General features: G+C 48.6%; 1 protein-coding gene and 1 long non-coding RNA gene across 5 annotated transcripts; one reads left to right on the forward strand and one right to left on the reverse strand.

Annotated features, from left to right (window-relative positions):
- The first annotated feature begins 40 nt into the window (after positions 1-40).
- DYRK3 (dual specificity tyrosine phosphorylation regulated kinase 3) lies at positions 41-11,539 on the forward strand. 4 transcript variants are annotated; one of them, XM_074850041.1, is made up of 3 exons: positions 41-177; positions 913-1,028; positions 4,976-11,539. In XM_074850041.1, exons 1-3 carry the CDS (start codon positions 138-140, stop codon positions 6,545-6,547), a joined length of 1,728 nt encoding a protein of 575 aa, XP_074706142.1. In that variant the 5' UTR covers positions 41-137; the 3' UTR covers positions 6,548-11,539. The 4 variants fall into 4 exon arrangements, with proteins under 4 accessions (XP_074706142.1, XP_074706145.1, XP_074706143.1 ...); XM_074850044.1 differs by having other exon boundaries at positions 46-177; positions 917-1,028; XM_074850042.1 differs by lacking the exons at positions 41-177; positions 913-1,028 and adding an exon at positions 1,369-1,548.
- Positions 4,874-12,260, reverse strand: LOC141934527 (uncharacterized). Its single transcript, XR_012626357.1, has 2 exons — positions 11,608-12,260; positions 4,874-5,122 (listed from the first exon to the last, which is right to left on the reverse strand). It is a non-coding gene; the product is annotated as an uncharacterized LOC141934527 (long non-coding RNA).
- Between the last annotated feature and the right edge of the window lie 12,812 nt (positions 12,261-25,072).

Consider the following 25,072-nt stretch of genomic DNA (forward strand, 5'->3'; position numbering starts at 1 on the left):
TTCCCGTGGCAACGGGCGGGCGGCCGCAGCCGGACCGGAGCTCGCCGCCCGCCGCGGCAGCGCTGGACGGCGGAGCGCGGGCAGGCGGCGGCGGCGCGGGGCCCGGCGGGGGATGGGGGCCGCCCCCCCCCGCCACGATGCTGCTGGGCAGGAAGCCGGAGGCGCCGCTCGGTGCAGGTGAGGCGGCGGCGGCGGGGCCGGGCGGAGGCGGCCGATGGGGCCTCCCCGGGGCGGCGGCGGCGGCCACGGGGGTCCCGCGGGGAGCGCGGCCTCGGGAGGGGGGGGGCGACCGCAGGCGGGCGCGGTGGCGGAGGGCCGGGGAGCCCGCCTCGCCCCGCTCCCCCCTTGGTTCCTGCCGGTCGAAAAACTCCCGAGCCCGGTGCGGAGCCCGTGGCGTTAAACGCTGTAATTTTAAGTTCTTGAACAGTATTTGCCAACAGTTGCAGCGCAAACCGACGCGACCTCCCCCCCCTCCCCCCTGGCCCTTGCAGCAAATCTGCTAACTGTAATTCCCACATACCAATTTTATAGGATAACCTACTTTAAAGGATAGTCCTATCAAGTGTTTAAGTGTATGCTCGTTTTCTGTTGTTCTCAATGAGGCTAGTTCGGGATTATCCTACTTAAGGGAAAATGGGGAGTATGTTGGTCAACGTTTCCTGAGCGTATATATTCTCAGTGCAAAAGCTGATTGAGAAAAGAGAAGCTCTAAATTTAAAGTATCACAAATTAAGGTTTCCCAAGAGCTTTGTGCTCTGTTGTGGTATTAAAATATAGTTACCTTCTCAAGATCCTTTAATAAATGATCTTACAGACTAAAGTGTGCCAAGTGAGATACGTTTCAGCGTTTGTCTCTCTCTGTATCAACATGAATTGTTGTGACTAACTGGTTTGTATATGGGACATTTCCAGCCAGGTTTGGAGATGGATTATATGACTCCTATATGAGGATAGATCAGATTAGGTACCAAGAGTCTACAAATGAAGACCACAGCCCCTCAGGACTTCCTTCCCTTGGAAGATCTAATGTGAGTATTTTAAAGTCGTCTGGGTCTTCGCGTTGTGTTGTGTGGCTGTGAGAACTATCAAGGAGTTAGATACCTCCCTACAGAGAATAAATTTAAAAAGTGAGATGTTGCAGCTTTGTAGCAACTTAATAACTTTATTGCTTTTACTAAGCATAAAAATGATGTGGTATTGTGTTCAATGTAGAACTTGCTAGGCAGCCTCAGAAACCCTATCTTGCTATCCTCAGCTCATGTTTTAATCAAGAAAGTTATTTTACAAAAGGTTGAAGTGTTCTGCCATGTCACCTCATATGTTGATAAGTATGTAAATCCACACAGGCTTTGCTTTACCTCTTGCATGTTTCCATTTTAGCTTCCCTCATGAAAATTCCGAGAGAATAAATACTTACAAACAGCAGAAGGAGCAGTGTGGGTTTGCATGGCTGCCAAACATCTTACAAAAGTATCTGGCTGCTCTGAAAACTTTGGCATTATCTGCCACTTCGTTTGCTGGCAAAATAGCTCTTCATGGACTGAAGGTGTTAACATGGGTCTTCAGAAGTGCTGTGTTTCCTCAGCAGATGAGGAGTTATGAGATCTTCCTTAAGTTGATTCAACTGAGCGATAGTGGTCGTGTTTAGCTGTACAGTGATCTGACCTTTATATGGTTTTTAAATGTGTTTTGGCTCTTCTTGAATTCTGGCAGAAGCGAAGGAGCTTGAGCTTAAAAAACCAACACTCTCTAAAAAGTGAAAATGGACATTTCATGGAGTAAGGTGCATTTGAAAATCATTCACCTTGTGGGAATTTATTTTAACAGATATAAGTAATTAATTTGGTCTGTGCCGTTCACTGAGTGAACTCAGTGGCATGGGACCACGCTTTCCTTTTTTGGCAATAATGAGGAGAGCAGAAGAAATTTAGAGATTTGTGGAGTAGTAGAGTTGGAAGAACGGTGGGTTGGGTTTTTTTTGCAGGGATGTGGGAACTTTTAAACTGCAGTGCTTAAGTCATAATCAGTAGAATGCACCTATCCAGTTAAATACAAATATAACTCCATGAATATTTTGTTTCACTGGTGTATCTCATTGTTTGTCTGTATTTTGTCCATCAGGCCTGTTAACTTTTTAAGGCAAGATTAAGGGTTGTAAAATGCCTAGTTTTGCCATGATGACACATCAAAGAACACAACTTCAGTGGTATCTTGCGAGCAGCAACTGAGATGAAGCATGCAAGGGTGAAAATCATGATGCTTGCTTTTAATGGGAAAGTATCTGGAATAGAGTGATATTTGGTTTCTCTCTTGCAAGATGTTTGTATTACAATGTAATGTTACATGAGAATTGAAGAGTTCTGATGTCTGCAGCTGTTCATTCTTTTCATCTCAGCTATAAGAGAACATAAATATCTCTGCTTTGAGAATACATGGGTTTAATTCAGTTTGTTTAATTCAGTAGTCAGAAGATAACTGATGCACTTTAGCAAAACCAGTTGTGTAGGAGCTGGGTTAACCATTTCCTTCTCAATTAAAATGGAAGTTTTGTAAGTATTTGAAAATCTTCAACAGGGTGCCGGTTGTGTTGTCAAGTCTAATTTCTTGTCTGCTGATAGAACTTCATTAATAAAACAAAACCTGCACAGCCTGTGATTTGTAAAAGAAAGTTGTTGAAAGAAAGCTGATGTTACCCAGAAGTCATCTGACTTTAAGGGTAGCTCTTCTGAGTTCAAGTTAAGATTGATCTATATTTGTGTCTCATCGTCATGTGGCAAATGATTTTGGTAGTCCTCTAAGAATGAAAATTTAGTCCTTGCTCCTGAATGGCTGCTGAGTCGGGTTTGAGATCCAAAGCCATAGTTTCTTCATTAAGAAGTAGTTCCAGGATAAATGGAATAATGAATTCCTTGTTTATTTAGGGATTCAAAGGTAGAAAATCTTTGCTACAAACAGCAGCATTAGCAGCGTTGCTATTGCTCCTGGGTAGAGAATATTCAGGGTTAGCAGCGTTTGCAAGGCGTTACACTTTCTGGTGTCGCTACAGTTGAGGACATTCAGACTGTTAACGCCATTTTCTGGAAATCAAATACTTGAAGGAAATCAATGTCATAAGTAGCGTTTCTGCGGTACAGTAGCACATTTGGAAGTCTCGGTGTGTAATTCCCTCACCCAGCTTGAAGGCGGCTCTGCAGAGCCCGGCTAATAGGAACTGCCGCAGCATCGTTCTGCGTACAACTGAGACCCAGGTAGGAGGAATATGAGGGTTTGGTTGCAGAGGTGAAAGTCAGACTTCTACTCTAGAAAGACAGGATCGTCTTGTTTTGGTTTTCCCCCCTCTCTCCTGCCCCCCTGGAAAACCTCAGAAAACAAACAAGTGTGGACCTTGTTCTGTGCTTATGTTCTCTGTTTATTTGTAAACTTTCTGTCTGAGTCTGCTGGACTGAATAGTCTTTTAGCCAGCTCTGAAAATATGTCATTCTTATCTTGGCGGTTCAGCCAGACTCCGAGAAAAAGGCGTTTATTCTAAATCACTAGGGTTGGGCTTTGTTTTTGTATTTAAGACTTTCTGGAAAGGCGTGTCTCTTACAGTAAGCTGTATTTTTGGGTTGATAGGACACAGAGTAGTGGAGTTTAGTAGGATGTATCCGATGGCCTCTAGTCACCACTGATAAGGACTGACTTCTGCAGGAAATGCCCTTTTTTTTTGGGGCCTGTGAACAAGAACTAACATTTCAAGGCGGCACCAACAAACAGACTCTTTAAAAGAGACGTGCATAGTTGGTTTTGGCAAGAACATTCACTTCCCTTATTTACTGACTGTGCTGAGATGTTGGATTGTATGTAACTAAAAAGGAATTTGGTTTTATTGCTGTGGATCTGCAGGTTTATTTATATTTTTTGTTTGATTCCTGTGTAGTTATTTTGGTTTTCAGGGATTCGGTTTGGCATGTGTCTCAAATCTTTATTTTTAGATTAAAGGACAAAATGGAAAACAGATGTTGCTACTCTAGTCATGGCTTCTTCAGTGTTGCACAGGGTAAGACAACACCTCTCTGCTGTCTATCAGCATGGAGCATCAGCGAGTAGAAAAGGGGAATAACTGCTGTTCTAGTAAGGAACTGTACTCCGGGGAGTTCAGCATTTACTCAGTTGTAAAAATAGCAAGCTTGAAAAATTTCACAGTGCTTTTCTCACCTTCTATGCATTCATTTCAGTTTTAACATATGGCAGTAAGAGGCAGTAGTTACAGACTACTGTCAACCAAGTTGGAGTAAGAGAGATTCTCGATTTTTTTTCAAAGCTTCCAAGTCTGTCTTAAGATAGTTGTGCAGCTATCATGATTTCAGGGGGAGTTGTGGATATGATGGTATTTTCCCCTTCAAAGAAAAAACATCCTTTTTTCAAAAGAAAAAAGTGTGGTTTATCTTTTCTTGCTCTGTCATCCTTTTGCTCCTCGTTCAGCTTGGTTACACCAGCCTTATGTCACCTGCTGTTGTTTCTTTGTCTGCCTTTGGCACACTTGTCTTTGCAATATTCCTGACACTTCTCTGCACATTCACGTTCTGTTGCATGTTTCGGACAGGTGCAGGCTGCATCTGTCATCGGTTGTGTTTGCTGCACCCACGTTTAAAGCTAAACATAGCTGTTCCCCCGGCTGTTTGCTGACTACGTGCATACTAGTAGGGATAGGTATTGTGTCCTTGTTTGAGTGTCTGGGGTTTACCCTTTATGGACTTAAAAGTACGCTACGTTTATGCTTGTTTCAGTAAGTTGTGTTCTCTTTGTGTACCCTTCTACAACTACGCTTGTAACTTGAGTTGGTTTAGGTGCAGCATTTTATATTTGTTCCTGATAGAAATGCAAAGCCTGTTGATGTTACTGGTTTTGTTTTACATGGTATTGATTTTATTCTTAGTCTGTGCTTTAAAAGTTAAAAGTAAAGCTTTTTTATTTTTCCCCCCTCCATCTGTAGGTTTCTAGCAACAAACTCGCAATGAAGGATCACCCTCTGAGTGGAAGTCAGGTCAAAGTGGAGCAATTGTTTGAGGACTCTGGCAACAGAAGGAGCAGCGCTCTTCAGTCTGCAGGAGTTACTGGTTCAGACAGGTCTCTTCCTTCCCTGACAAGAGATAAAAGTATAGAGAGCATAAGCACTTCTAAAAGCGGTGGTAGTTCCTCAAAAGCGCATAAAGCCATTTCCCAAGCTCCAGAGCAAGCTGTCAAACAGTACAAACATCAGTTATCTGCTTATGAGCAGCAAGAGATATTTAATTTTTCTGAAATTTACTTTGTGGGTCCAGCTGCCAAAAAGAGGCAAGGAGTGATTGGTGGTCCCAACAACGGAGGTTATGATGATGACCAAGGCAGCTACATTCACGTGCCCCATGACCATCTTGCTTACCGGTATGAAGTGCTCAAAATCATTGGCAAGGGCAGTTTTGGACAAGTTGCTAAAGTCTACGATCACAAACTCCACCAACACTTAGCCTTAAAGATGGTTCGCAATGAAAAGAGGTTCCATCGCCAAGCAGCAGAGGAAATCCGGATTCTGGAGCATCTGAAGAAGCAGGATAAAACGGGCAGTATGAATGTTATTCACATGCTGGAAAGCTTCACCTTTCGGAACCACATCTGTATGACCTTTGAACTCTTGAGTATGAACCTGTATGAGCTGATAAAAAGAAATAAGTTTCAGGGCTTCAGTATCCAACTGGTACGCAAGTTTGCTCACTCTATCCTGCAGTGTTTGGATGCCCTTTATAGAAACAAAATCATACACTGTGACTTGAAGCCGGAAAATATCCTCCTAAAACAGCAAGGGAGGAGTGGAATCAAGGTTATAGATTTTGGGTCCAGCTGTTTCGAGCACCAAAGAGTCTACACATATATTCAGTCTCGATTTTATCGGGCGCCAGAGGTGATTCTGGGAAGTCGCTATGGGATGCCCATAGACATGTGGAGTTTCGGCTGTATTCTGGTGGAGCTATTGACTGGATACCCTCTTTTTCCTGGAGAGGATGAGGGAGACCAACTGGCTTGTATGATGGAACTTCTTGGAATGCCACCTCAGAAGCTGTTGGATCAATCCAAGCGAGCCAAGAACTTCATCAACTCTAAGGGTCACCCTCGCTACTGCACTGTAACTACACATGCGGATGGAAGAGTGACCCTCAATGGGAGTCGATCGCGCCGGGGTAAAGTGCGAGGAGCTCCAGGGAACAAAGACTGGGTGACGGCCCTGAAAGGCTGTGACGATCCCTTGTTTATAGAGTTCTTAAAAGAGTGTCTCAGCTGGGATCCTTCCACACGCATGACTCCGAGTCAGGCTTTAAGGCACCCTTGGATTTGTAAACGAACACCCAAACCACCCAGCACTGATAAAACCTCCAATAAACGGATTTCTAGCTATACAAGTTCTTTCACAGGAATAGGTTCCAAGTTGCCTCCCGTAGTTGGCGTAGCGAACAAGCTGAGGGCTAATCTAACATCCGACTCCAATGGCAGTATACCTCTATGTACTGTGCTGCCCAAACTGGTCAGCTAATAGAGAATCACCTGTTTCCAGAATACATACCTTGTATTTTAATTGTTTGTTGATAATGTGCAAGGAAGTTAAATGCAGAGGTTTTTATTAGAGGCTAAATCTTGAATATGAAAAGTTTCAGTCAAAACGTACACGTTTAAAGGGCTAACGTTTATCCAGTTGTTTCACTCACAACGTGGTGCATATTACATTACTGGGTAGGTCAGCTCAGCTGTTGAGTAAAACGACAGTTTGGCAGATGTGCTATTAATAATGCTGTTTTAGATATCAAACTCTTTCTTATCAGACAGTTTAATGGGGTTTTTTGCTTAAGACAGCAAGGGAAATTCATTTAAAATACGTCTTTTCAGTTAATCTCCAACTGAACTCTTTTTATTCCGGGGCAAGTTTTTACATCTGTTGTCAAAAGCACAAATGTGTTGATGTAATGCATTAGGAACTTGCAAATTGCTAACTTACGTTTGAAGAATTCTGTTTCTCTGCGCTGCTTTTCCCTTATCTATCATGACGGAGATTTTAAAAAACACCATGGGATGTAGACACCAAAGGAATTTGGTGTTGAAATTTTATTATCTGAATACTTATTTTTTTTTCCAGAGGAGCATAGAAATGCCACGAAACACAGGATCTAGCTAAATAAAACTACTAACTCCTGTACACTTGCTATTTCCCTTAAAAGTCTGTGGAAGCTGGTAGGGGAATTCAAGATCAGGACTGGTCCATCGCAAGCGTGGGCTGGTTCAGAGCTAATGGATCAATTGTGTGTTTCTTTGGAGCTCAAGTTTAAATCATCAGTTCTGCCAGGTTTGTGTGTGTGTGTTTTCCCATGTTGTTCCCAGAACAAAAATGTTGAACTTAAAGAGCTGTTTTATATACATGTTTGAGATTCTGGTCATTTTAAAAATTTCTTTTTTTTGTGTGTAGAGTGAATTCCATTGAATTACATGGAGCTCTTTTAATAAAAAGTAAACATGCCACCCCTATCAGGCAAGAAAATGTTTTTAAGGCCCAGGACTGTTACTCAAGAAAAGGTGGGGGGGAGGCACACTTAATAATTGGAAGTGTGCTCTGAAATCTAAGCATAATTGTGAAATATCAGGAAAGATTGGTGAAGTGCAAGAACTGGTGGATCCAAATGAAAGAAGAATTGCTCTATTTCTAATCATATTCCTTCAGGTCTTTGAGAGAGAGATGCCTACGTTTTCTCATTCTTGAAATATATGAGCTTGTATTTCCTCTTCCTTTATCTTCCAAGAACATGAGAAAGTGGAGTGACCTGTAATGACAACAGCACAACTTGTTCGGGTTGTTACTTCTTGCAGCCACATGGCCCGAGTCCATTTACAGAAACATCTGATCTCTTGCCAGGTGCCTGAACAGAATTTTAAACACAATTTAGAGCTTTTATGAACAGAAGGTTTTAAATGTAATGAGTTTCTCTGTAGCAGGTTTTTAATGTTAAAACAAGGAGACTCTCAGTATACAAACAAAGGAATTATCAGGGTGATTTTTAAGATAAGATGACCACATGTTCAATACAAGACCCTCCCTTTGAGAAGATGGGGCTGCATTTTCTCCTCTGCTCTGTTTAATTACAGCACTGGCAAAATGCTGGGTGGAGGCCTGTATAAAAATGCAAAAAGACAGAGCCAAAGCTCCAAACTGTCCAGGACTGTTGTTTAAACTGAGGTTCTTTTGTACGTAGCTTTTCTGAGTTCCTCTGTTTTACAAGCATGAATTCGGTCGGCTTAATATTAAAATAACAGTCTAGCCTTTATCTGTGCAGCTCCAAGTAATACCGGTGTGTATGGTCTGGTCATGGTTCACTTCGTAGTAGTGCATGACTGGTATTTTTTTATTTGGCTTCACTGAGTGGAGTTGTATTTGAATGGAGAATCAGGAAAGTGGATTTTGGGGGTAAGTGGCAGAAGCCACCATCGATTTTGGTAGAATCTCTAATAGATGTGGCACGATTTCAGAAGCCAGAAAAATTCTTCCTCCTCTGCCCTTTACTCTATGGATTTTCTCACAACCTTTCTTACACCTGGTGAGTGAGGAGAAAGGAGCCTTTCCAGAGCAGTAGCTTGTTAGGAAAGATGCATAGAAAAGCACTTTATGTAGAGACCGTAAAGGGATGGTCATGTCTGGAGCCTGGCAGAAGGCAGTAGAGTGTTGGTGTGCTGGGAGCTGTACAAACAGGTCTTTTCGTAGGAACACGGGGCAGTATTTTGGTTCTAAACCATTTTCATCTGTAACATGCCAAATGTAGAATAATAATTTTCCTGTGACTTCTGGGAACTAGTTACTATGAGGTAACTTCTGGTGTACGCACAGTAATCTCACTTAAGGCTGGTGCTATAAAACTGCAGATGAAGTAATTAGCTGTCAAGAGCATTGCTTTGTATCTAGAAAATGTGTTCAGCATGACCTGACTGCACAAAGTGCCCGTTACAAGTTGTGTATGTTTAAGACTGGATCTTACTTGGGACTACTGTGTTTTAAAATCAAGTGCATACTTAACTGTCTTGCTAATTTGGGTCTCTTGTCTATATAGCCATAGCAGGTGAGAAGGAAAAGGAAGCAGCCTCAGCAGATTTTTACTATATTGAAAAGGACTTCTTCATAGCCCAGGGAGTACAGCTGAGAGTATTTTGGTATTGTTTCCAATTACTGAGCCCCATTTTCTCGATGAAATGTTTGCTTTCAGTGAATAGTGTGACACAGTGTTCCCAAACTGGGAGAGCCCTCCAAGTGAGCTAATAAATCTCATATCTGGGAGAGAGCTGAGGAGTTGCCCCTGCGAGCACTTGACCTGTTGAGGTCCCTGTGAATTAGGGTAGGAGTTATCCGCAGGCACGTGTGGAGGGTTGGCCCATGGGCCGTGTCGGTTGTGAAGGGTGGTCAGGGTCACACTGGCTGTCTTCACTGAGATCCAGTCAAACCTCAAATTCACACTTTGTTTTTTGGAAAGCTGAACGCTGGTGAGGTCTGAAATGGCCAGAAGTTCATCCTTTTCGTTAGTTGTGATACTGGTTAGAATGTTAAAAGTAGTCTAAAACTAAACTTGTCTAAACAGGTTATCAGAACAGCTTCTGGTTTTGTGGTAACTCTTTGCTTTGCAGGTTTGTTAATCTGCCAGCACTAGCGAGGTTCCACTGGAACTTCAATCATGTTCTCCTAGGGTGTTAGCACAAAACAAATGCAAATTACTTGGGTTTACAGCAAAACAGACATTGTGCTTATAAAAGTCACCCAAACTCGTTTTAAAATGTTTGTTATAACGTTCCCTCTGTTTCACTGCACTGTTAGTCTCTGTATTGTAAATAACACGCTCTGTTTATTGTCTGCATTTTTAGCCGTTTGGTTTAGCAACGTTTTTATATAAACGAACGACAAGGCACAGCATCACCTCTGACAGATACACTTTGCTTTTACACTGGGGTCCGAATATCATCTGCCTGTCCAAGTTGCAGGGAGAAACTTGTTTTTATTTGAACTCAGTGGGACAGTGAATTATTCTTCTTCCCTGCGGGACACGGTACCGCAGACAGACACGCACCCAGGCTGCGTTTGGTTCTTTGCAGGTTTGATCTTACTGACGCCAGCTGCTGAATGTGAAGCTTCTTTCACAACGCTGACCTGATTCTAGAGATCTCCTGCGTACAACAGATACTCTTCACTAGAGTTTTTTTATCCTTCCCATCAGCTTGAATAGGAACTCTAGTTGTCCGGTGACCTAAGAATTCACACCAGACTAACTGGAGAGCTTTAAGGTGACTTTTGTGGAAGAGTGAGTGTGTTGCTCGGTCTGAAATTGCTTACAGTCGCTGTGGCCTGTCAGGACTTTCATGCAGTTGAAAACTTTTTAAGCAGCAATTTATCAGTAGAGGTTCTTTGCAATGGTCATCCTCTTTAAAACTACCTCCAAAATGAACCTAGGGTCCTTTTTAAAGAGATAGTCACTGCAGACTACAGCTCTTCTTTTTTTTCTTGTTTAATACTAATAGCTGTTTTGGCTGTGAAACGTACACATGATGATCTCAGCAATGTCTTACTAATCCTGCCCATACAAGCAAAAGGCTGATTCTGCACCCAGAGATCTCTGCTGAAATGATTGATACAAATCCCCTGCCTGCCAAAGTTTAATACTGTTGTGGAAGTGGAGAGCCAAAATAATATGGAAAGATCTGCGGTACTTCTCTGCGGTACCCAGCCAAGATTCAAAACAAACTGTGCTGACAGACTTTTCTCTCATGAAAAAACCTGTAGCTTTTGCATGTGTTGAGCTCTCGGAGCTGTGGGTACCTGGCAGTTTTGAAAATTGGACATCATGTTTTTATACTTAGTGCTTATCACAGATACCACTTGAATTATTTTTTTTATTAATTTGTTAAGGGTTTGGGGAAAAGTATATACTTCATACTTCCCCCAAAAGAGCCCTTACATGTTCTAAAACTCCACGGATATCTTAGAGGTTTTTAATTCCCGCTGTGACACGTAAAATCCTTGGGTCATCAGAGCAGTCTTGGATAGGTGAACGTTGTCCCTGTACTCAGAGGGTGCAGTGACTTTAATCCAAATACAGTTCGTGCAGACAGGCTAACTGGGTCAGTAAGTCTGTGTTGCTAAAAGAATAACCCCTGTTCCCTATACATAGTACTGTGCCTTATTATTTTACCAGCCTACATCTGTCTCGGTGCAATCAAATTACTCTTCAGGGTTTCTTATACATTGCAGATGTTCATACTAAATGTCAATGTCTAAAGAATTTACAGGTTAGCCTTTTTATTATAAATATTGTGATGAGGTGTAATATGGTGGAGAATGTAGAAGACATTTAAAGTGCATGTGAACATAACTCTGTGAAGGAACACTTTGGAAATAAGTCAGTCTCAAACTATGTATCTAAATGTAATGAACAGATATTTCCTAAAGCTGTATTTCGGTTCATTTTTAAAAAAAAATAAATACATAATTTTCTTTAGCAACAGACTGTGCAAATTCCTAAAAGGCCTTGATTTTAAAAAAAATATTAATTATTTCCAGATGGTGTAACTTACCTTGTATTGCCAGACACTACCTTCTGTGGCATCTAACGAGACACGAGTAGAACGTTTTCAGACTCTACGTGAACAGATGATTTCAGTGTGTCTCTGCTGAACGTGATGAATGCTCTGATCTGACAAATGTTCTTCTCATTAACGGTGCTGTAATTAGAACATATCGAAGTTTTGCCATGACATTCTTCAGTTGTCACTTTCTTATTCAGCCCACTAGAGATCTTTTTAAAGCCCAGAATCCTGCTTATCCCTAGGCTGAAAGGAGAAATCCAGTAATAGCCGCTTAAGGAAGATTTGCTTTTATTAGAAACCTATAAATGGGTAACCTACTGTACACAAGTGGATATTGGAATAGTTTGAAGATGAAATCATGCTGCAATAAAACGGACTCTAGCTATGACCTATGTGATTAAACAGTGCTTGTTACGTGCAGAAAGTTTGCAGACAACACCGGGTGAATTTTTGCCTTGTTTGTTTTAACGTGGGTGAATGGCAAATGTTTGATTTTAAAAAAAAGCTTACAGTCTGAAAACAGTAACAAAACATGTATGTGCAGACATTTAAGTGTTCTTTGAATGTCTTTGTTTATAGTGCATGTATATACATACGTGTAGCTACGCAGCCTGCAGGCACAGCGCCTGCGCAGTCTGCCGTGGTTACTGGTTTTCACAGGACAGGCTCTGTGTGAGGGTTTTGAGTGGCATTTTTTCAGGCACAGCAGCTCATTTTTTAAAAAAAAAAAAAAAAGCTTATCTTGCCACGTTGTAATACTTGTTGATGTAATACGATAAGGTATTGTATCACAAATTCCGCTGTTTGGAGCTGCACAGTGTGCTGTAAAGAGAAGCGCTGTGTAACGCCAGCTGAGGAGCTGGGGAATCCGATCCTAAAGCTCTATTCACATAATTCTGCCTGTCCAAATTATGCTGAGGGATGTCAATATAAAATCTGCATCTCTGCACAAAAAAGATTGTGGGGCAGAAGCTTGGAGCCTGGCCCGCTGTTGCTCATGGGGTATATTCCATCCATTATTAATTATTGCCGTTTAATTAATGTGGTTTCTTGAAGGAAAAATTAATCAGGAGAAGAAAAGATTTACTTGCATTTAGCAATACTCCTTCTGGTTCGCTGGGTTTGACTTTTCAGCCTTTGCATAGTAAGAGGGCGATGCCGTTCCACGTAGCAGATTCATTCAGCACAAATGTGCTTTAACAAGCAGCTGCATCAGCCTAGCGAGCGAGTTGTTGCTTAGCACAGATTTGTCAGAAGGCAAAAATTAAACTGGGCATTTTAAAGACACAGGCCGAGGGCTTTTTTTGAGCTGCCTGTCTAACTTGTAAGATGGCTTTTCAATGGTGGGTAGCTGGTTTGGAGCTTCAGATTTGGGTCTTTTGCTTGATACATTTTAAAGGGGCCTGGTTTTTCTGGAAATAAATGCCAGAAGCTTCCTAGGGCTGTTCTAAAGGGCCTCAAAATGACCAGACGGGATGTACCTTCTAGTAACAGCAACGCTATAAATGCCTGGTGGTGCCTGGAGTCCCCGCGGTGCACGCAGGGTCACCGGACGGCACAGAACACCGCGGCAGCTGTTAAGCTAAATCTGCAGGTAGTCCTGGTGCCCACGGGGCTGGAAGGAAGGGGAAGAGTGCCTGTGAGCTTTCCAAGAGGTGAGGCTGCTGTGTGTCCAGCGACAAGGAGCCTCTCGAGCTGCTCGGCTGGGCTGGGCTGGGCTGCATCTCCTCATGCTGCCACCGAGGAGCTGCCCGCAGGGGCTTTAGGTTGCCCTCAAGTAAATCGTCTGCCAGAACGGGTCAGCCTGTCTGGGGAGTCTTTCTGAGCCCTGTTCTCAATTCTTACACACACACAATTCTTACGGGTGTGGGTCAGTGTGTGGCTCAAGGCTGTGTGGACCGAAGAGGTGTATTTTGCCCATAATTAGGTTTTCTCTAAGAATCAGCTGGCAAGCTAGTGCTGCTCTTCGTATGATTCATCTAATCCTTTTTATAAACTTTGCTGCACAGGCAGTGAATGAGTGATAGGCAGCATTGAGTTTGTTTTCTTTCCTCTTGTCAAATTAGCCCAACAGGCTTTACAAGTGCTTTTTAGGACAGCCATGTGCACAGATGCTCAGAAATGTCTTTTCCTCTGAAGATTCTCTTCTCTTCACATGAATGTGTGTTTTTTGAACAAAGCACATACGACATACACCAAATGTTTTTCTGTGGTACCATCCCTGTGCCTCCCCACTGTTTGTACAAACGTAATAAATGTGCGGGGATGTACCTGATGCAGTTGCAGCCAGCAGCAGCAGACATCTGTGCCCCGAGGCATCCGTGAAGTCTGAACTTATAAGGAGTCGCAGGAGGGTTTGGGACCTGGCGCTCGGCTTCAGTGCAGAATTGCAGAGAGATGGGGTCATTGGCACGAGCACTCCACAGCTTTTCCCTCGCCTCTTGCGAGAGGAGTTTAAATGAACCGTCCCTTAAGTGTGCTTCAGCCTGTTTGCTTTGTCTGCGGGGATGAAATAGTTGCCTGAATGAAGTCTGCCCATTCTTAACTGCTGAGAGGAGCTTTCTAAAGATGACAGAGTCAGCCCCAGCCTCTCGCTGAGGAGCGGAGCCATGTAAGGATTTGCATTCCTCCCGCTAGCTCAGAAACTCGGATATTTGGCTTTACAAGCGGAGGAGAGACGTATCGGAGGGAATTGTTTTACTGGGCAAGTAGGTTGTAGGTAGGAAGGCAGAGACCATGATTATAATAATTAAGTGTAATTAAGCATGGCTGAGAAGGGATTGAAAGAAGGAAAGCACATGCCTGATTAGCCCACAGAATTTACTGTTGGAGGCTGTAAAGACCAGTGACACTGTTTTTAAAACAGGTTCAATTTAGTATGAAGTTCTTCACAATTTTAATAGCATTGTGAGAATTCCTCAGGTGCGCTGCGTTAGAGAAGGGTGCTGTTGAGCAAGGGGATGTCCGGACAAGAAATAATGCAGCTGGTTCTTGCCCTGGGCAGTTTTCTGGCCGCAGGGAGGTTGCTGTGGACGTGCATCCCTGGGAACGCAAGAAGCCATAACCAAGACAGAGCTGGGAGAGCGGAGCATTGCGCTCGGCTGGTGGCCTTCGAGGGCTGTGCTGGTGGTGGCCACGTGGAAAAAGATCTTGTAGGGCAGGAAAAAGAGTTGGAAAAGTAGGATTTCCACCTTGCCACGCTCAGCCGGAGCCTCAGCCGCTCGTGCTGCTCATTCTGGCGTGGGCAATGGATGAGAAGGAAAGGACAAAAGAAGTATTTTACTCAATGCTATCACAGGTCCGGCTGATAACGCCCACGGTCCTGATCCGTGTCCTGCAGGGCCCGGGGCTGTGCAATGCAGTAATATCTTCCGAGCCTGCGTGCGTGCCCATCTCCTGTCCAGCCGCTGCCACAAGGTTGGGTGACAGCAGCACCAATAATGTTAATGATAGAAGCTGCCAGTCTCTCCAGCAGGTGTTGATGATGGATGGCATAAATGAAATTATATTTGAGGTGTGGGCAGCCAGCTGTAAAGTCATCAAACAGGAAAGGTCACGCAAGTAATTTACACCAGAAGTCCTCTGTCCTCAAAGCCATAAGCACAGAATAAATATGTGCAAGTGAGCAGAGAGGGATATTTTTTTGTCTGAGGCTGAATCTCTGAGACACGAGCACTATATCCCCTGTATATCCCCCTCACAATTCCCTTCATTGCTGTTGCCCTGTGCGGAGCTCGGGGAGTAACGAGCCTTTGGCATGGTTTGATCGTGATGCTGCCAGCTCTGCCTGACGTGGGACAGAAAGGGGCTGGAGACCGGCAGCCCCCAGGGCTCGGGCAGCTCCTCGGCCGCTGCCCCTGGGCTTGGGCTTCTGAAGGTGCCTGAAGAAATGTGCTGCCCACATTTTGCTCCATGCCGGTAGCGTTTAGGTGCTTAATTTATTCTTTAGATGTAGATAAATGTGGAAAACAACGGGGGGGGGTTAAGCCATTTTTGGCTCTTTGCTGGAGGTGACTCGCAGCACCGCGCAGCCTCCATGTGGGACCCCAGGCACTGGGAGGGGGTAACTGCGTTTTCCAACACTTTCCCAATACTTACACCCGGGTGATCTTCAAAAATGCCTCTTGAATCTGGTCGCTTCGAGGAGCACAGGGAGGACTGGGCCAGGCACACTGGCTGTGCCAGCTGCGGCTCCCGCTGGTCACTGAATTGCTGGGGAAGGTGGGAGTGTGTGTGTTTGGGGGGCAAGTATGGGGAAGCCAGTAGTTATTTTGGGTGGTGCAAGAGGGGAGCGAACAGCCCAGCTTTCATTTTCCATCCAGCTGGTGCTGATTCAGGATGTTTTTGCAGCGACAATTGTGCGGAGCTGAGCCACCGAGGGCTTGGTTACGCGCTCTGGCTGCAGTTACATGTGCAGCAGCGTTTTACCTCCCTCATTGTCTCATTTCTCACTGCGTGGGACACTGGTGGTGCTTTTAGGAGAAGCAATAAGATGGCAGGAGGGTAAGAGAAAGCCAAGACCTCCAAGCTGGATTTTCTTCTTCTTTTCCCTAGTCTAGTGGGATCACATGCTTTGCTATAACTATTTCCAGACCCCTCTTCAGCATTTGCAGGACTAAGCATGATCCTTTGACACATCCCCATGTGATGGGAAATGCACAAGAATGACACAAACCTTTATAAATATTCTTTGATGATTCTTTTTTTTTCTTTTTCTATTAAACTAAAACCAGAGCTTCATGCATTGTTCACACTGTTAGGTCTAATTACACAGAGCGGATAAATGGCCTTTATGAAATGCTTTCTCAGGTTCTGGTCTCACTCCACGACCCTTTCAATGAACTGGCAACATCACAGAAAAATGCTTTACTTTCCCATAGGGCCACAATAAATACAGCTTTTGGTGGACCCAATTTCAGGCATGCTCCCCCCTTCCTTGCCCTGTCTCCAACCTCCCCGATGCTGTTTGCAGAGCTCTTCCTACGTGGCTCTGCTGAGGGATTAAGCCCGGCCAGCTGCAGGGATGGCAGGCATGGGAGGTGGGAGCTTTGTCCCTGCTCTGCCCGCAGCCTCGGGGTGACCTTGTGCTTCGCTCGCCCGTCTGCAGCTCACGCAGGAAACCGCAGCCCTGGAGAGCTGCCCCAAGCAGCAGAGCAGAGGGGCCCTAGGCTTGCAGGACGGTTATTTTCTTATGTTGTATATGACTGGTTTGGACTCGTTTATCAGACCAGCTGCCTGATTTTCTGTCTGCTGGCCGTGGAGCTTGCTCCTTCCACCCGGATCCTGCCACCGCAGCGGGTGTGTTGGCACAGTGCTTGGTCCCAAGCCTGAAGTTCATCTGAAGAAGCCACTCCTCTGACTCCCTTTCCCTGTCTGTGAAAACAGCTGGAAAGGGACTAGCACACAGCAAAATAGGTGATGTCTTCCGAGCATCGAGATACGGCCTGGTTAAAGCCTGTATCCACATCCTTCTAGCTCTGTTTTGTGCTGTATCCAGGGTCTCTCGGTGTACACGTGTGTCCAAAAGCCCGTGGTGCCTGAAAGGGTGATGCAGATGTTGCTGGGGCGTCCCAGACCTGCATGGTAACACACCCGCTTGCAGGACGGGGGGAGCTCTGGGGCACAGCCCAGGGAGCTCACATCCCAAGCAAAACCCCCACCACAAATGTAAACAAATCTCTTCCACCCAAATAAATAAATATTTCTGGCCATAAAAAAAAAAAAAAAAAAAAAAAGAGATATACACCTCACCTACCTCCTGTTGCTATTTTTTTCAGTTGCTACACAAACAGTTTTATTTCTGGCTCGCGCCTCGTGCCAGGTCCCAGCCTGCTGCAATGTAATCTCGTGTTATTGGTTTAAGCACGTCGGGGCGGATACGGCGGTTTCAGAGCAGAGCCCTTCCAGCGTGGCCCCCGGCACCTGCTCAGCCTGACCCGGGGCACTTTTAGCCTGTTGCTCGGTGGCCCAAGTGTTTTTCCACCACGTGCAGAAACCCAGATAAAGCCCTGTCAGCGCCCCGCTGCCACCGGCACCCGTGCGGGGCGGGGAGAGCTGAGCCAGGGGGGTGGGAGGCTCCAGGGGAGCCACCATCAACCTCCTGTATTGGCCCCCCAGCTCCTGACCCCGGCCATGCCCAGAGCAGAGGCCATGGGGGTCCCTGTGCCCCAACTCCTCACACCAGTGCTGACCCTCAGCCTAACCAGCTCTTTGGCCGCCCTGTGCCTTACACCGAGGCATCGCTCACAGCCTCTCTCAGCCACCTTTTGGGGGGGGGGGTTCAGCTCACCCGATTTTTATCTTCTCTGAGGTTGTGCTCCCCTTTCCCCCCTCCCCGCAGGCAGGGCAGGCAGCACTCATTGCTTGCACACCTGGGGTTCAATGAGGCCCAACTGCACATTATTGGCAATTAATGCTGCTAATTGCCATGGGAGAAGCTTCCCTCCAGCAGTGCTCGGGAGTTGCTGCTGCGGAGGGGTGAGGACTGGGGCTCTGCCTGTTCTGCAGCTCATCCCCATGAGCCCTTCAGCGCTTCGCTTTGGGCTCTGCTCGCAGGTAAGTTGGGCTCCCAACAGCGAGCCTTCTGCAGGTGGAAGTCAAGCAGCGGGGTGTAAGAAAGCTGTTCCGTTTGGGACGCGTAACTGCCCAGGTTTGTGTGGAAACCTGCAGAGAGCAGCCGCTGTCACATACGTGGGGCGTTTTTAGGTTATAGCTAGCTAGCATGGCTTCTGTTTGCTGTACAAAGTACCTGGAGAGGCCGCGTTGAAAAACACAGAGGGCAAACTCTGCTCCGAGGCTTCTGTGCTCATCTTAGAGCAACCGCTGGGCTGGGAGGCAGCTGTGGGAGCAGAAAGAGCCATCCCAGTGTGACCATCCCATTAGCAGGGGCTGGGCTGAACTGGAAGCATCTGCGTGGTCCCCACCGGCACATGGTGCCTGCCCTGATGTAGGGACACGGGTGAAAATTGTCTCCTCCAGCTCACATGGGTCCCTCAGGGAAGACAGTGAGCGGCGTGTGGGCCGCGTATGTCCCTCTGGATTAGGGCCAGCCCAGGAGCTGCTTATGCTAACGGAGCTAATCTCCATAATCTTGTCACACAAATGCCTCCTCTCTGCTGGCAGACCGCAGGGATTTGGGTTATACCAGCAGATGTAGGTGCAGTGGGAGGTGGCAGGGAGAGGAGGCACATCTGGGGCTCGTGGGGGCCCTGCCAGGCTGGGTTCAGCCCCCTCTCCTGCGCCCTGCTCCGGGGTCTCACCCCATCACCCCTCCGCAGCGCAGGGTGAGCTGCCATCCGGGGGCAACACGCCTCAGGGTGCTCCATTTAAAAGCAAGTTCCTCTGCCCCAGCCCCGTGCCTGTAACCCCCGTGTCCTTTTCCACTCTATGCCACGTTTTTCACCATTCCTGCTGGTCCCTCCAAGGTGATCTCCAACTCCCTGCGTGACCCTGCAGCGTGTCCTCCTGTGGCTCACCCACCCTTGGCTGACGGGCTCAGGCTGGGGAGACTGTTGGTCCATATCTGGGTCTGGTTTAGCTTGTTTCCTCGTGTCGGGCCTCTGGCAACCTTTTCAGATCACAAATATTGCTGGCTGGGCCCCTGTGAGGGGTCTCTGTGCCACTCAGGCATGGGAGCACACGGTCCCTTCTGACCTTAAAAGTCAGACCCACTCCAACGCCACCTCTTGCTGGCGAGGAGCCGCGTCTGTTCAAATCCATTGGAGTTATTCTGCACTCAAAGAGGAGCCTCTGGGCTCCGTGTCTCTGCTCCAGAGCTGCTGTTAAACTGCACACAGCAATGAGTGCTGTGGAGGGATGAGGCAGGATCTGCCTTCCCGCCTGTCATCGGGCAGCGAAGCAGACAGAACTGTCCTACAAAACATGACACGTTTGGCTGGAGACCCCCAGGGACCACGGCGGCTACGCATGGACCCAGGACCCACAGAGAACTTGGGTGCCTCTCGGATGGGATCCGTGGCACACGAGGGACCTATTTTTATTCAAAGGATCAAGGCTCTTGGTCTGATCGCTGAGCATTGAGCATAGTGGCATTGCTGTGGATTTTCTTAGAAAATAAATAAAATAAATCAGCATTTAGGAAAAGTGATGTCAGGGCTAGACGTGGGGTGTGGATCGCTCCTTGCTCCGAGGCCACGAGGCTTCTCGGCCACTCGCATGTGCCTTAGGCAAGAACTAATATTTGCTTGCAAGCTCAGTTTTCCCTTGTGTGGGGTCTGTGGTTTGCTTGTCAGTTGGACTACGTCCCTTTCAAAGCAAATTATTTTAGAAGATATATATTTCTGTATTTCTGAGCAGTGGTTTTTGTGACTGTGAGTAGTGGCTTTTATGACTGTGAGTTAAGGAAGTACATTTGGCATCGTCTTGTGGGCGATGAATCAGGATACAGTTTCCAGGTGGAAAAATTACCCGGGTGAGAAAAGCAGCGTTAAGGGGTCGGTGCTGGGGGCTTTTGTGTGTTTTTAACGTGCTCTTTCCTTGGGCTGAACGCTCCCTGAGGCAGTGGGGGTGCTGCTCGAGGTGGGCACATGTAAGATGCACCCACGGCATCTCGGTCTGCCCGTGGGTCTCGCCCAGTGCTGGTCCTGAGTCCAGCGGCCGCGGGGTGCGCGTCCTCCCCGGCGCCGTGTGTAGGGCTGGCTGGCTGGCCAGGGAAGGGGAGGAAAATCCTCGTACTCGTCAGTCAGACAGATATAATCCTGACCAATATTTCCTGACGTGTCTTGCAATTATGGGCTCTGTGTGTCAGCTAGAGTATGTCCAGCGGGAAGGGTTTGCGGAGCCGTCCCGCTCGGGTATGCGAGCAACGCCGGAGCCTGCCGGGTGCTAATCTGCCGAGGGGAAGCCCGGCCTGGAGCTGCTGCCTCTTCCCACCATGTGCCAAGGGGCATTTCTCCTTCCCCTTTGCCGCAGAAGGGTGGTGCCGGTGGGGAATATTCCTGGCAAGAGATATTGCCAGTCAGAAACATCCCCTGCTTTGGCAGGGTTAGGAGAGGGGGTCTCCATCTAAAAGCTATTGCTCAGACTTGTCTGGAGACAAGCAGATGGAGGGTGAAGTGGAGAAAATTCACGGTTACTTTTGGGGTAATAAATCCAAGTTTATAATAGCTCCTTTCATCCTAAAGGATCCCACAGTGCTTTATAAATAGATACGCAAACCGTGCGCCAGGATCACTTCCAAGCACCGAGCGGCAGCCGCTCCCTGGGAGAGCGGAGCAGCTGGTGGGAGCCGCGCTGGAGCTCCCAGAGCGATGCAGCTCGGTGCAAACAGCCCGAGAGCTGGGCTGGGGGCCGGGGGCGCAGCGGGGTGGCAGCTCCTCGCACCCCCCCGCGTCTCCCTTGCCGACACAGAGCAACGCTGCGCTCCCTTTGCATGGGAAAAAAGGGGCAGCGCTACATTTCCAGTGCTGCATCCCATCCTTATCCCAATCCTCCCATTTACGAATGATGTTAATCGCTGTAATGGGGATTAACAATATCTTTTCAATTCAATTACCCTATCCTAAAAGCATGCAGGATTATTTAAAGGTATTATCATTTTTTAAGCAGGATAGCTTTTCACCAGCCTCGTGCTCATCCAAATCTACCCAGGGAGAAGAACAGGATGCATGCAGCCTTAATGATCATTACCCTCATCTTCATGGTCTATTTTTCCTGGTAACTCTGCTATAATCAAATAACAATCTAGTTTATTACTTGCCAGGGAAAGTGTGTGAGCAGATCAGCCGCTTGTCACGTAGATGTGAAGGCTGAGCCCGCTGCTGGCTGTTGCTTTTTTCCCTAATGGAGATGGGAGTGGAAGGAGGGAAAAATTGCTTCTCATTCACATCCGGATGAATTTTCTCGTGGCTGAGGAGTGGTCAGTGGTGCTGGGTTTGGCGTTTGTTGTGGTGTTTTTTTTTTTTTATTTTTTGATAGCAAAGGCTGAAGCTGCCGGACCTGGTGGGCTGTGCAGGGGGGGTGTGTGTTGCTCCTGGGGTGGTTCTTCCTCTGCGGTACAAAGCTGCGTGATGTGCAGGGAGGGGAGTGGGTGGATGGCAGACGCTCGCATCCCTCCGCCTCTGAAAGATCACGGCGGAGTATCTTGGTGCTTGTGGGCCTTATTTTAATCGGTTAATGGAATCCCTGGAAAAAGGTCCCCAAATCTGAGCCTGGCTGCAGGATTAGGGGAGAGGGTTTTGCTGTGAGTGTGTGTGCCAGTGGCCGGGCACTGCTCACCTCGGCGCTTCCCCGTCCAGCCCAGACGGGTGCGAGGCGCTTGGCAGGGCCTGCGCCCGAAATCCCGGGTTTGGCCTCCTTCCTAGTGGGCTTGGGGAGCGGCCGTGGGAAGGGGTGAACGGGGCATCGCCCCTCCTGGGACGTGGGGGGAGAACAACCAGCCACGCAGCCCACGGGGCCGGGTCCCCTTCGGGGGGGACACACGGGTCAGGGGCACATCGGGGTGTGTCCGTCCCGTCCCCCGTCCGCCCCCCCCAAGGGCTGCGAAGGGATGGGGACCCCAAACCTGCCCCGCACCCCCACGCAGGTTGTACATCGTTCCTCGCCGCGCGTGGCCCTGCGGGGCGGGAGGCGGCGGGGCGGCAGCAGCCCCCGGGCATCCCCCCCCTCTGCCCCGGGGGCCAGGCGGGGCTGGCGAGCGGTGGCCCAGCGGGGCTACGTGGGGACCGGGGGCCACCTCGTGGCGGCTCCGGGCCGCGTTTCGGAAGGATGAAGGTTTGCAACGTGCTGGGTGCCCCTCGCTGCACCCCCTCCCTCGGATTGCGAAGGGGCACCCCCAGCCCGGGAGTCACCCCCCCGCACCCCCAGGCTGGAAAGCCGAGGGACTGGGACCTTCTGGGGGCCGGCGGGGGGGGCCCGGGGTGGCCTTGCCGGCAGACATCAGAGCAGGAGCCCTCGTCCCGGGTGAACAGCCGAGGAATTTTCTGTGGGAAACCTGGGACCGGGGGCTCCCAAACCGTGCCCCCCTCCCCCGGAGTGGTGTTTATCTTTGGAATAGCTGCAGGGTCGGGTTACAAAGCAAATATGAATGAAACCAAAGAAAACAGAGTAGCAAAATGGGTGAAGAATTTTCCTTTGACTGGATTCCTCCGTGAAGAAAAAATTGGGCTTAAAGGCTCATTTCCCCAAGATGTGCTGAGACGACCCCAAGTTTGGGGGGGAAATGCTGGGAAAACCCCACAGAGCGTGCTGCTGGCTTTAAAGCATCTGGGATCTGTTGGCACAGGGTACATTGATCTATCTCTGCCCCCCCAAAACCTCTTGTTCACTGGGGTGAAGGGCACAGGGTCAGATTCTGGGAGTTGCTGCAAGTCGCAGAATTAACAGGGGATTAAAATAATAGGAAATTTTCTTGCTGCAAGCACTTACTCCGTGATGTGCCGGGAACAGGCAAAGGCCTCCTGCTGCTCTGTGGGTTTTGCGGGGAAACTTGGGACCCGTGGTGAGAGGCACCCACAACTCGATGAGTTTTATTTATAAAGCTGCCAGTGCCTGGTGTAGGTTTACTCACTCTCCCATCTGGTGACTATCGCTGCCACCTCCTGACAGATGCTCCGTCTCTTGCTGCTAATGACGTACTTTGATTAGTTGGATCCGCTGCTTCACCCGGCTATTGATCTGTCACTGGTTAAAAACTGGCTTTTAGAATCATCAGCTGGCTTCTTTAACAGGTGGGGCGGTTTTATTGGCTTGAATAAAAAATGTGAGAGGGTGTTATTGATCACAGAAGGTGCTGGGATGGCAGATGTGGGCCAGATGCCTCCAGCTCTGGTGCAAGCGGCTCTGCCTGCGTGTAGGGACAGCAGAGGTTATGGCTTGCTCCTCTCTGCCCCGGCTCTTCTCTGTCCTCCTCCTTTCAGGCTCTGGATTCTGCTTTCTTCTGGTGGCAGCTGCTTGTTGAGGACTTGGTGTGGGTCTTGTGTACCACGGGCCTGGTGTTCCCTGTCCTGAGTGCCTCGGTCATTTTATTTCGCTATTGCTTTCCTTTTAGTTGCAAATAGAAGAGGGAAGTCCCGCTCCCATGGCTTGTTCTGTCCTTGTGACACCAGTGAAACTGCTGACACCAGTGCGGATGGAGACGGTGGTTTCTGACCAGAACCCCCCATCAGTGTGTTTCTGAGGGGCTTCCAGAACTCTCACAGGGAGACTGGAGCCCGTGTGACTTGGGGCTGGGGCTGCTTGTCCCATCGCAGCCCCGTGGACACGGCTGCCGGCTCCGCAGGGCCTGGGAGCGTGTTCTGCCCCCGTGGCATGCCACCCCCTCAGCTGTGCCACGCAGGGTGGGCTCGTGTGTGTGGACACGTACCTGGACACATACCAGGATGCCAAAAAGCAGTGGCTGGGCCTCAGGAGGTTGCTTGAGGCTCTGCTGTTTACTCCTGGTGTGACTTTGGGTATGTTTTTTCATCTTTCTTCCCCAGGCCACACTCGCTGCTTTTCGTGGGACAGCTGGGTAAGAGAGGGATGTCAACAACCGTGTGTTCTTTACTTAGAAAACAGGGATTTTTGGTGACAGGCAGGCTGTGCTTTTGATGTCCATAAATGAAAAGTCTTGCTTTCCCATTGAGCTCCAGCTGAAGAAATGTTCATTAAGTTCTGCTGGACAACGGGCAGCTCAAGGGCACGTTGCACCTTGGCATGGATCGCTTCGCTTTTAGCCTCGCCAGTGTCTGTCGGATTCTGGATTGAACGTGGAAACGGGGGTTAATTTGTCACCATCAGGTCGGCCTTTATTCTTTCTGGACTGGTTTCTCCTCCCGTGCCCTTGCCCTGATGCTCGGCGTGCTGGCGGTGGTCTCTGGGTGTTAAGGTCTGGGGGGGGTTAGAGCCGGAGCTGGGGGAGGACGGAGCGGCCAGGCCCAGCAATTCCCGACCCCCCTGAGCTGGCTGGTGTCACCTCAGGGACCCTTCGGGGTAGACACCAGTCGCGTTAGCTGGGTGTCACTGGGGGGGACTGGGAACGCCACGACCTGTTGACATCCCACCGCGGGGTCCACGCGAGCGGGGAAACAGCCGGTTCGGGACGGGGGGGGGCTGAGACCCGCACCCCACCCAGGCGCGGGGCTCGCCTCTGTCCCCCCCCCCACCTCGCGCTGTCCCGCAGCCCCTTTTAAGCGCTAAGCCCCCCCCCCCACTGCCCCGTCCACCCCCCTCAGAAGCGCAAGAACCCCCCGGGGGAATCGGGGGGGGGGAGGCGGGCTGCGCTCCGCCCCGTCCCTCCCCCGACGGAGCGGGGCCGGCCGCGGCGAGGCGCTGACATCAGAGCCGGGCCGCGCCGGGGGGGGAGAGGAGGAGGAGGAGGAGGAGGAGGGAGGAGGAGGAGGAGCCGCCGCCGCACCGGAGCGATCGCTCTTCTCGGGGCGCACCGGCGGGGGGCGGCGGCGGCGGCGCTGCTTCACCCCCCCCCCCCCCCCCCCCCGCCCGCCCGCCACCTCCC

This window comes from Strix aluco, chromosome 25 (genome assembly GCF_031877795.1).
Source record: "Strix aluco isolate bStrAlu1 chromosome 25, bStrAlu1.hap1, whole genome shotgun sequence".
NCBI lineage: Eukaryota > Metazoa > Chordata > Aves > Strigiformes > Strigidae > Strix > Strix aluco.

What these genes read in the sequence shown, in the direction of transcription:
- DYRK3 (XM_074850044.1), top strand. Translation starts at nt 113, where the DNA reads ATGGGGGCCGCCCCCCCCCGCCACGATGCTGCTGGGCAGGAAGCCGGA. An exon ending in GGAGGCGCCGCTCGGTGCAG is followed by an intron (nt 178 to 916) that starts GTGAGGCGGCGG and finishes ATTTCCAGCCAG; the next exon opens with GTTTGGAGATGGATTATATG. An exon ending in CTTCCCTTGGAAGATCTAAT is followed by an intron (nt 1,029 to 4,975) that starts GTGAGTATTTTA and finishes CTCCATCTGTAG; the next exon opens with GTTTCTAGCAACAAACTCGC.